This window comes from Etheostoma spectabile, chromosome 15 (assembly GCF_008692095.1).
Source record: "Etheostoma spectabile isolate EspeVRDwgs_2016 chromosome 15, UIUC_Espe_1.0, whole genome shotgun sequence".
Classification (NCBI taxonomy): Eukaryota; Metazoa; Chordata; class Actinopteri; order Perciformes; family Percidae; genus Etheostoma; species Etheostoma spectabile.
Window position 1 is genome coordinate 4,988,169 of NC_045747.1, and position 9,716 is coordinate 4,997,884.

The 9,716-nt window shown below is 39.6% G+C and overlaps 1 protein-coding gene across 2 annotated transcripts in view; it reads left to right on the top strand.

The window, feature by feature from the left end:
• The first annotated feature begins 1,593 nt into the window (after positions 1 to 1,593).
• sec14l1 (SEC14-like lipid binding 1) overlaps positions 1,594 to 9,716 on the top strand; it is a 12,581-nt gene continuing 4,458 nt past the window's right edge. Inside the window, exons 1-9 of one of the 2 annotated variants that reach the window (XM_032537808.1) lie at positions 1,594 to 1,790; positions 2,168 to 2,238; positions 5,030 to 5,179; positions 6,069 to 6,200; positions 6,968 to 7,096; positions 7,242 to 7,461; positions 7,767 to 7,876; positions 8,135 to 8,324; positions 9,082 to 9,170. In XM_032537808.1, the coding sequence (XP_032393699.1) occupies positions 2,176 to 2,238; positions 5,030 to 5,179; positions 6,069 to 6,200; positions 6,968 to 7,096; positions 7,242 to 7,461; positions 7,767 to 7,876; positions 8,135 to 8,324; positions 9,082 to 9,170 (1,083 nt within the window). In that variant the 5' untranslated portion in view covers positions 1,594 to 1,790; positions 2,168 to 2,175. Of the gene's footprint in view, positions 1,791 to 2,150; positions 2,239 to 5,029; positions 5,180 to 6,068; positions 6,201 to 6,967; positions 7,097 to 7,241; positions 7,462 to 7,766; positions 7,877 to 8,134; positions 8,325 to 9,081; positions 9,171 to 9,716 lie in introns of both variants that reach the window. The other variant, XM_032537810.1, reaches the window with a different exon arrangement.

The following is a 9,716-nucleotide window of genomic DNA, read 5'->3' on the forward strand; positions in this document are numbered from 1 at the left end:
GGGCCCTCCTCACATGAGGGCCCTGGATAATGTCCGATGCTACTAATTTTAAAGTTGTTTTTAAGTGGGCTACAGTACTCGAGTAAAAGTACTTAGTTACAATTCACCATCCGCCTTGGGGCCCCTGGACCTGGGAGGTGTTGCATTTTCTTTAATTTGAGAAAGGAGAGGCTTTGTCCAATTAAAAAGATTTGATAACGAAATTACGTTACAGACCGGGATTTTACGCTGCAGCGGTCTGCGAGATGTTTTCCTCCCCCCTTCTGCGTTATTTCCAAATCCATGTGTTTACTTCCGGTCACAAACAAGATCCTAACATGTGGAAGTAACTCATTTTCCAGTTAGTCTTTTGGTCTTAATCTAATCAACAGACGGCCCCCAGACAGAGACAACCAAAGTTCTTTCTCCTGTATGCTAAGTGACAGACATGACCTAATTAGCACAATAAGATGCAGAGGGCAAGATGTTGATTGGGATGCCATTTTGCTGCCTAACTCAGTGGCAGCGCACATTGTGAATGCATCACAACATAAAAGTAGATTGAAATCAAAGCTCAGCATTGTTTTTAAACTCTACCGAGGCCTACATCCATCCATGATTCATGAACTGAGGCAAGAATGAACTGAGGTGAATGTACATGTTCACCAAGATAAAGATTAGAACAAATGTAAAACAAAGATGTACAGCATATCACTAAAAGTAGTAAACATGTGGAATCTTTTAAATGAGGAAGTAAAAATGTGTTACACGCTGACACTACAAAGATTTTAAAAAAAATACTAAAAAGTAGGATGATTAACAAATAAAAAAGTGAGGCATGAATGGCAATGTTTATATGAATGGGAATGTATTTTGTTTGGTTTATTTTTTTTTTACTTCTGCACACGCGTGTAAATATAAATACATGAATGATAATACATTTTTATAAGATTACTAATATCCTGAGGGACCTAAGAACAAAACAAGAATTAAATAGAATGTAGAAAGGGTAGGTGTAATAAGCAAATGATTTAACCTACACCTTTTCAATCAATAAGATGACACTGCATGAACCAAGGTGACACTTTGTTTTTTACCATTTATGTTATGTAAGTGATGTTTATTGATGTGATTGATTGACATAAACTAAAACTAAGTGATTGACTCTAGTGGACTGCTGCAATCAGTGTCTAAATCAAAACGTGTGTAATGGTATGTAATAAATCATATTAAAAGTGTCCTAATTTTCTTGTAGCCTATGAGCTAAGACATGCAGTCTGCTGTAAATAGACTTTTGTAAATTATTGTTGCTTATAGCCTCTGCTTGGGTTGAAGGGGGGCCAGAGCTTTGATGGGAATTTGTTAGATCACAAATCTACCAGTAAGAATGATGTAGGGCCTCTAAAGGAGTAATTAGTTCTGCCCTAACATGCTAACGGGATCTCAGGAAGATGTCAATCAATCACCACACAGTCTAGGATGAGGTCTAATTAGCAAGATTAACTGAAAACACCTGTGTAGGTGTTTCGAGCCTTTAGCATATTAGAAATGTGAAAGTGTTTTGGCCTTTTACAAGAACACCCCCCCCCCAAAAAAAAAAAAAATACTGTTACGCGAACTTCCTGTTTGTCTGAAAAAGGCGGAGTTAACTATCTGCGTTAGCAGTCCAACGGACGTTACCGTTTACATTTTTCGGGTTTACAATGCGGGAAACTACACTTTCCATAGTCAGCTGGCGTTTTGGATATTAATGCACAGTTAGTTGGGGAGCTAACGTTACAGTGACGCTAACGCCAGGACTCAACACTGCTGTGAGTTGTTCTCGTTTTCTTCGCTGCTCAGGCCGTTGTCACCAAATAGAACAGTGGACGTCACGTGCATAGTTTTTACACTCGGCCTGGTTCCATAGCTCTCTCAATAATAGACATTACGTAAAGTCGCCAACTCTGGTGGCTTTTAGGCCTATCTTTTTTTTTTACAGCTACGTACGGTTTTTAACCTTAACCCAAATCTGCAGTTTAACTCAACATCAAACGAGGGTCACGTGATAGTCTGTTTGCCTCTGCGTCGACTCCTCACTCAGCTGATACAATCTTTTTAAAACATGCACACAGTACAATTACGTCTGTAAAATGCTATGTCATGATTGTGTAGTTGTGGTTATCTAACCGAGGTTCCTCTGAAACAGTTTCAGCCATGGTGCAGGAATACCAGTCCCCTGTTCGGGTCTACAAGCATCCATTTGAGCTGATAATGGCGGTGAGTAGTGTGTTTATATATATCCAGTGCAACTATCAAGACTAAGTTACAAGCGTATTACTTTGCAGGATCTTATATCATATGACATTGGGTCAAAGACACACTGCTTGTAGCCAATGTGGCTTTGACCCAATTTTCATATTCTTACTTTTGCAGGATCTTACATAGGCTACCTAAACTGGAGACTGCATCATCCATTACAATTAAGCATATTAAATTAAGTCGAAGCCACACTGATTGTAGCCACTGTGGCTTTGACCCAATTTCATATTCTTACTTTTGCTCTAATTGAAAACTAAATATTAAAAATCAAAATATAATCCATAATAGACATGCATTCTCACTGGATTCCAGGTCTCATTACTTGCAGTTTACAGGAGACCAGACACCTTGTCTGCCCCTCAGGGCCATCTGTCTCTTTCTCTTGATACTCGGTACACTTACCTGGAATGAATGCATTGTGTTGAGTGAGTGGACAACACTATTGTCCTACTGTATACGCTCTTCTCCTGATGCTTTGGTAAACAGTAAAAAAGTTATATTCTAAAGGGTAGACATACTCTGAGAAAGCTGCTTATTAAACTTTTGCATTTCTTTCTCAAAGTTTCTTTAATCATTGCCAAGCTGACCATTTTATACGTTAGTAATATTTATATACCTTTAATTTCTTGGCTGATTTCTTTAGCAGATGTTTTTTCTTGCTATATTAATGTAACTATCTACATATTTGGATTTTAGTGCAGCATTATTCAACAGTCATACCAAGGAAATCCACCGAAATGCTAATAGAGATCCAATCATGCATTCACCATAATGAACTAGTCAAACATTTCTACTTAATGATACTGATAAATTGCTCTCTTCATCAATGCTTGAGTGCTTTACGTTCATTTAGGAACAGGAACTTTTTGAAGAAAAAGTAGGAGAAGGTAAAATAAATGTGCATATCTGTGAGTTTGTTTTCATCCACGGTCTGCTCTTGCTGCTGTTTCTCTCTCTCTGTGTGTGGTTATAAATTAAGCCAGACTTATGTAATAATCCGCCGACCAGGTTAGAGGCCCTGATGCTGCAGTGACACTTTGCTCTGCAGGCTATAAAACTCCTTCACCAAGCAGTCCCAACTTGACACAGCTTCATTTTCAGTGGAACATCTTTCACTGAAAATGACAGGTCTAAAATTCATCTTGCACCACTGCACGTTGAAGAACAGAGTCTCAAAATAGGCCTTTTGTGAAAAGTAAATAACAGCTCCTGTGAAAAGGTCCAGACCTTGACAGCCTAAAAGAGATGATCCAGTGAATAGTCTGCCACCTCCTTGGCTCCCATTTATCTCTGGGCTTTCTCATTAGTCCCCTGGCTGATATTACTCCAGCTAATAATCAGTGTCTTGGATCGTACTGAATGTTCAACCAGTGACATCATTATCGTCCCTTTCACTTTCCTGGTTTGTAATAGGTCTGTATGATATAAGGAAAATATCTAATTGCAATTATTTTAACTGATAATGCAATTGCCATATGATTCACGATATTGGAGGGAATTATCATTTTTGTATCACTATTATTTTCGTGTCTGTCTGTGTGTGTCTGTCAAACAAAAAAAATAAGATTATGTCTTTAGTCTGTATGATACGATTTGTAGGCTGGGACGTCTCACAATGGTTTGACACATTTTGCCTTTAAGAAATATTGCGCCCCACTGCGATTTGAATATTGCGCTAGACTCCATATTGCGATTTCAATAATCTACAAGTGGTTTACACCTGTTGACTTGCATTTAATCAATATCGCTTAAAGAAATAAGCCTTTTTCTTGCTCAACACACAGCCATTAAACGGTTATTGGCTTGCTAATGTGCAATATGATTGTGGAAAATGTGTTCCATTGATAGTTTTATTCTGCTCATCTTTTATATTTTGTGCTCCCGTTATTTTTACTTTATCCTTATAGCTCTTAGAAGAAGTCGGATAAAGATTTAAATTAGTCTGCAATCAGTGAAACATGTTGTTACAAATCACCAAGGCAGACTTTCCCATTAATTTGCTTAGTGGATAATGTGATCTTGATTCAATATCTCATATGCTGTGCAACACAATACAAGCAGGATGTGTGCATGCTGCTGAAAGACCAGCTGTTGAGTGTGAATTTTGGAGAGGAAGTAAAATTCTGTCTTTAATTTGTTAATTTAATTTAATATTGTTATTCTAAACATAAAACAGGCAGCTGTCTATTCTGTGAGGGTTGAGGTCCTTCCCTTCCTTCGATTACTTGTCACTATTTTGTCAGAAAAAAAACGACACTGCTACTATTTGAAACAGCTGCTCAATCAATATTGACAGATGAGCCCAGGACAGATGGTCATTCAGGGTGCCGGGGTTAATAAAATGCAAATCACTAAACTGGTCATCACCAAAGCTGACACTGTAGCAGTTTGTATTTAAGTAAACTGTTAAAGCTACAAGTTTTTTTGTTTTGTTTTTATTAAATACTTCCTAACCAGACAGAAATGATGTGGTGTAAATCACATGCTTTAGTCCTGAGTCAGCAACAACAGTTTATTCTTCCGGGGCCTCCTTGTTATGGCTTCATTTAAAGCCGCTGACCTTCGCAATCGGAGAGCTATCTCATAGTGGGCAGGACAAAAGCAAAAACACTCACTGGGAACAGAATGTACAGAGCCGGGCACACCAGACCAGTGCAAATAAAAGTACAACAACAATATAACATCAATAGTTGATATTCTGGTACTAGATGATAATTCTTTCATATGTGATACCCATCCCCTCTCTCAGGCCTATGTGAGGAGGTTCCCAAAGTCCCCCCTGATCCCGGTGTTTGTGGACAGTGAGATCATCAGCGAGACTGAGAGCAAAGATGGATCCACGCTGGTAACTGAGAGGCGCTGTGTGATCGACATTGAGGCCCCACGTCTTCTGAAACGGGTACCTGCACAGCTTGAAAGCCCATGTAACAATCATATCAGTTGATATCAGTTCATTGAAAGGTGGTATTTTATGTTGCATTAGATTTGTATAGTTACTATAAGTGCCACGGTGCATCATGCCAACTGCTGTAATTATTATGAGCCCTATTCTTGGAAATCTGTATCAGTGTCTCTGTGTTGCAGCGGCAGATGGCCGCTCACCTAGAACCAGGTCTGACCGAGGTCTCTGCCTGTGAAAAGAGTTTTTTTTTTTTTCTCGCCGCTGTCGCACCAAAAGCTTGCTAGTGGGAAGTTGTTGGGTCTTTGTAAATTAGAGAATGGGGTCTAGACTAGGCATGGGCAGGTTACCGGTTTCAAGGTATACCGCGGTTTGAAAAAGTCAAGGTTATTTTTGGCCTTTTTTATTTTTACAGCACAGCTGAAGACATGAAAGGGGCAAACATTGCAGCAAAGGGTCGCAGGTCGGAGTCGAAACCGGGCCCGCTAGAGTAAACCTCCACATATGGGCGCCCGCTCTACCAACTGGGCTAAGTTAATTGTCAAGGAGATAAACTGCAGTTCAGTAATCCGTCTCTCTGCCAGTGTGAAGTGTTTAAAAAAAAAAAAAAAAAAAAAAATGTTCCCTAGACCTTTTTAAAAGCTGTATTTGCAGTATCGTGAAACTGATATTTTACGTAATAGCGTCAGAATCGTACACCGGCCCATGCTGAGTCTAGACCGACTCTATCTGTAAAGTATCCTGAGATAACGCCTGTTGTGATTTGACACTGTAAATAAAATTGAATTGAGATTGCATGAATTTGAAACGATTGTTTTGATCAACTTGTTAAAATATACAGTATTTTTGTGTAAACAATCAGATCTTTGTTTTTATTTTCTGCATACAGATTGCTGGTGTAGACTACTTGTACTTTAGCCAAAAGAACACCCTGAATCGCAGAGACCGGACGCTACACATTGAGGTCCGCAACGAGACCTTTTCCAACAGGGTCATTGTCCATGAGTGCTGCAACTACACTGTGAGTTTTTTTGTTGTTGTTGTACTTTTTTTTTTTTTTTTACTTGATTAGTGCAAAAAAGAAGTCACTGTCTTAGACAAGATCTCAACAGCTACATGTGAAAAGCAGCAAAAATGTATGGATTTTCTATGAAACAAAATGGCAGTATGGGGTTGGCAGTAGCTCGGTCCGTACGGTGTTGGGTTGGGAACCGGTGGGTCGTTGGTTCAAGTCGCCGTACGGACCAAAATATGGAGTGTGGATTGTTAGCTGGAAAGATGCCAGTTCACCTCCTGGTGCTTGAGCAAGGCACCGTACCCCCTCAATCTAACATCTCCATTTGTGCATGAATAGGTCCTGAGCATGTGTGTAGTGGTTCTAACAAAAACGGAGTGTAAATTGTAATTTCCCCACTGGGGATCAATAAACAGTAGAATTTATAAATAGAAAATATAAAAAAATAATCTAAATGATCCTCTGATTGTGTGCCAAATGCTAGAGAATTATTTCAACTGGTGAAGTCTTTAGAGTCAATGTAGTGGGACTCACTCCAATAACACCTACCCTTCTGAAACATTTCCTGACTTCACACAACATAACCTCCACCAGCAATATTGTTTCGGCTGCATGTGATTACTTATCTGCAGTCACTTCATCTGTGACATCTTTATTGATTCATGATTTTGTATTGTATCCCTGCTTTGTTGTGACATACAAGTGAAGTAAGTACTGCAACATACCGAGTTGAAGTTTCAGTATGCATTGCACATTTTGATCTTCTGCCACAGGTTCATCCGGAGAATGAGGACTGGACATGCTTTGAACAGACGGCCAGTCTGGATATCAAGTCCTTTTTTGGCTTTGAGAGCACGGCAGAGAAGTTGGCTATGAAACAGTATGCTAGCAGCATTAAAAAGGTTTGCATCTTTAAAATGTACTTACATTGGGTAAAATCTCCCTAAAATAGTACTTGTGTTCTGCAATCTGTTGAGTCGTTCTGTTCTCGCTTTGCATGTATTTACCGTAGTGTCACATTAGTCTTGTCTCCTTTCTGTGTTGTAGGGTAAAGAGATGATTGAGTACTACCTCAGAGAGCTGGAGGAAGAAGGAGTAACTTACATACCTTGTTGGAGCCCCCCTGTTGTCTCTGGCACTGCTGCTGCCAGGCTTCAGCTGCTGCCTCACTGCACTGGCAGAGCCATCCCAGTGAATAGTGCTAAGACTGGACTAGACATTAAAGAACCGGCCTCTCCCACAGATATAGTGGCTGGCTCTCCCGATGGTCAGTATTCACTCACTAGTCACAATTAAGTATAGAGTAGTAGCCAGCACACACCAAAAGTGCAATGAAAAAGTTAAGATGTAGAATTAATTCTATTCCTTTTCATATTGAGTTATTTAAAGGACATACGTCCCCAAGCTTTCAATCTGACCACAACCCGTCTTTGGAATCATTTTATATACAAATAGTGGCAATTATTTATTTATTTTTTCCTCATGATGAAAATACACTGTAATGTACACCTACTGATATTCTTGCATGCAATATGTGCTAACTTTCCACTATAAATGTGTTTTGACCTTTAGACAAGTTGGATGCTGACTACATCAGACGTTACCTAGGGGATTTAACGCCTCTGCAGGAGAGCTGTCTTATCCGACTGCGCCAGTGGCTCCAGGAAACCCACAAGGGCAAGGTCACTTAAACACAAACACAGATTGTTTGTTTGACTGCAGAGCTGTTTGTGCAATTCTGTAAAACAAATACTTATTTCTGGATCTCCCAGTCTAGACTTGTGCTCAGTTCTTCCTTCCACACTTGCATGTACTGTAGATTACAAGTAGAAAATATAGATCATCCATAGGCTAAAATGCTAAGAAATGTCTTTGCATTTATTGTATTATTAACTTGGAGCTTTGCGTGATAGTTTTGACCCCTGCTTGTTGTTGTACAGATTCCAAAGGATCAGCATGTGCTACGCTTCCTGAGGGCCAGAGATTTCAACATGGACAAGGCCAGGGAGTTTTTGTGCCAGTCGCTTATTTGGAGGAAGCAACATAAGGTAGATTTCCTGTTAGACACGTGGGAGCGGCCGCAGCTGCTTCTGGACTATTACACCGGCGGCTGGCACCACCACGACAGAGGTACTGTGATAATGAGGAAACTGGCTACCTGGCAATTTTACCTAAACTTCGTGTCATTTTCACTTTATTTTGCTTTCTGTTGCTATTCAGTGGTTTGTCAAGGGTGAACACTTATGAGTAGAGCTGTAACAATTCCAAATTTTGCTGTAAAATGAATTGCCTCAGAAATAATTGCAATTAACAGTACTTTATAATTGTCTCTTTCAGGTACATTTTTAAAATAATTATTACTTTTTTTTTAACAAATTAAAGTTTTGAATGAATTCCAGGATACATCTTTTGGTTAAATCAGTTATGTGACTCAGACAGCTAATGTTAGCAATTGCTGACCTTAGCTATTGATAGCAATTAGTTGCTTTTAAACAAAGCAACCGTGATTATGTAAAACATGTAACAAGGAAAAAGAGACACATTTCGTCTTCTGTATCCAAAAAGTCCCCATTGGTTGAAATGGCCTGTTAATTATTGATTGTAAAGTCTGAGCACCATCTGGCGTGGCTCCCATGTTTTAAAATGAGTCAGTTCTTTTTACAGCTCAGCTGATCCACCATGTTAGAGCAGTAGAACATGAACGCAGGAAGTGCCCTTGTGTTGTTCACATGCTAAATGAATACCTGTTGAAACGGTTAATACCAGCTTTACCTAAGACAACGGGGGTCCTTAGTGCACATAAGGATGTGACTCATTCTGTCTGTTGATTTTACTTGTTGTTCAATGTGTACATTTCCGTGTCTGTCTGTGTGTGTTTGTGGTTTAGACGGCCGTCCTCTGTATATCTTGCGCCTGGGGCAAATGGACACTAAGGGCTTGGTGCGAGCGTTGGGAATGGAAGCACTTCTGAGACAGGTGACATGAATACATGTACAAGATATAATCCTCAACATACACAAACATTTTCATTTAAAGGTCCCATACTGTAAAAAGGGACATTTTCATATATTTTCTAATTACAAAGCCGGTCTAGGTGCTATATACTGTAGAAGTATCAAAATGCTCAGTCCACAGAAATGCACACAGCCTGTATTCAGAAACAGTGCCTTTTAAATGAGTGAGGACTTCCGTACGGTTGTGATGTCACAACTATATTTTATATATAGGTAGAAATTGCCGCTACAGTGCAATTACCTTTTATTTCCCGGCTGCACCGATTTTGCAGAGACTCCGAGAGCGCAGATGCGGAAAACCCTGAAATGCAGACCAATTAGAGCTGCCTGGGCTTCTTTAGGAGGAGAGCTTAAAGAGACAGGCATTTAAACGGAGCGTTTTACAGAGGGTGAATACATTTAAATTCAAACAGTAAGGGGGGGGAAGCATGTAAATTAGAGTTCGGATAGAGAGCCTGACCCAAGCCGACACAGTTTAAAATCTCCTTTTTTCTTCTTTTTTTTTTTT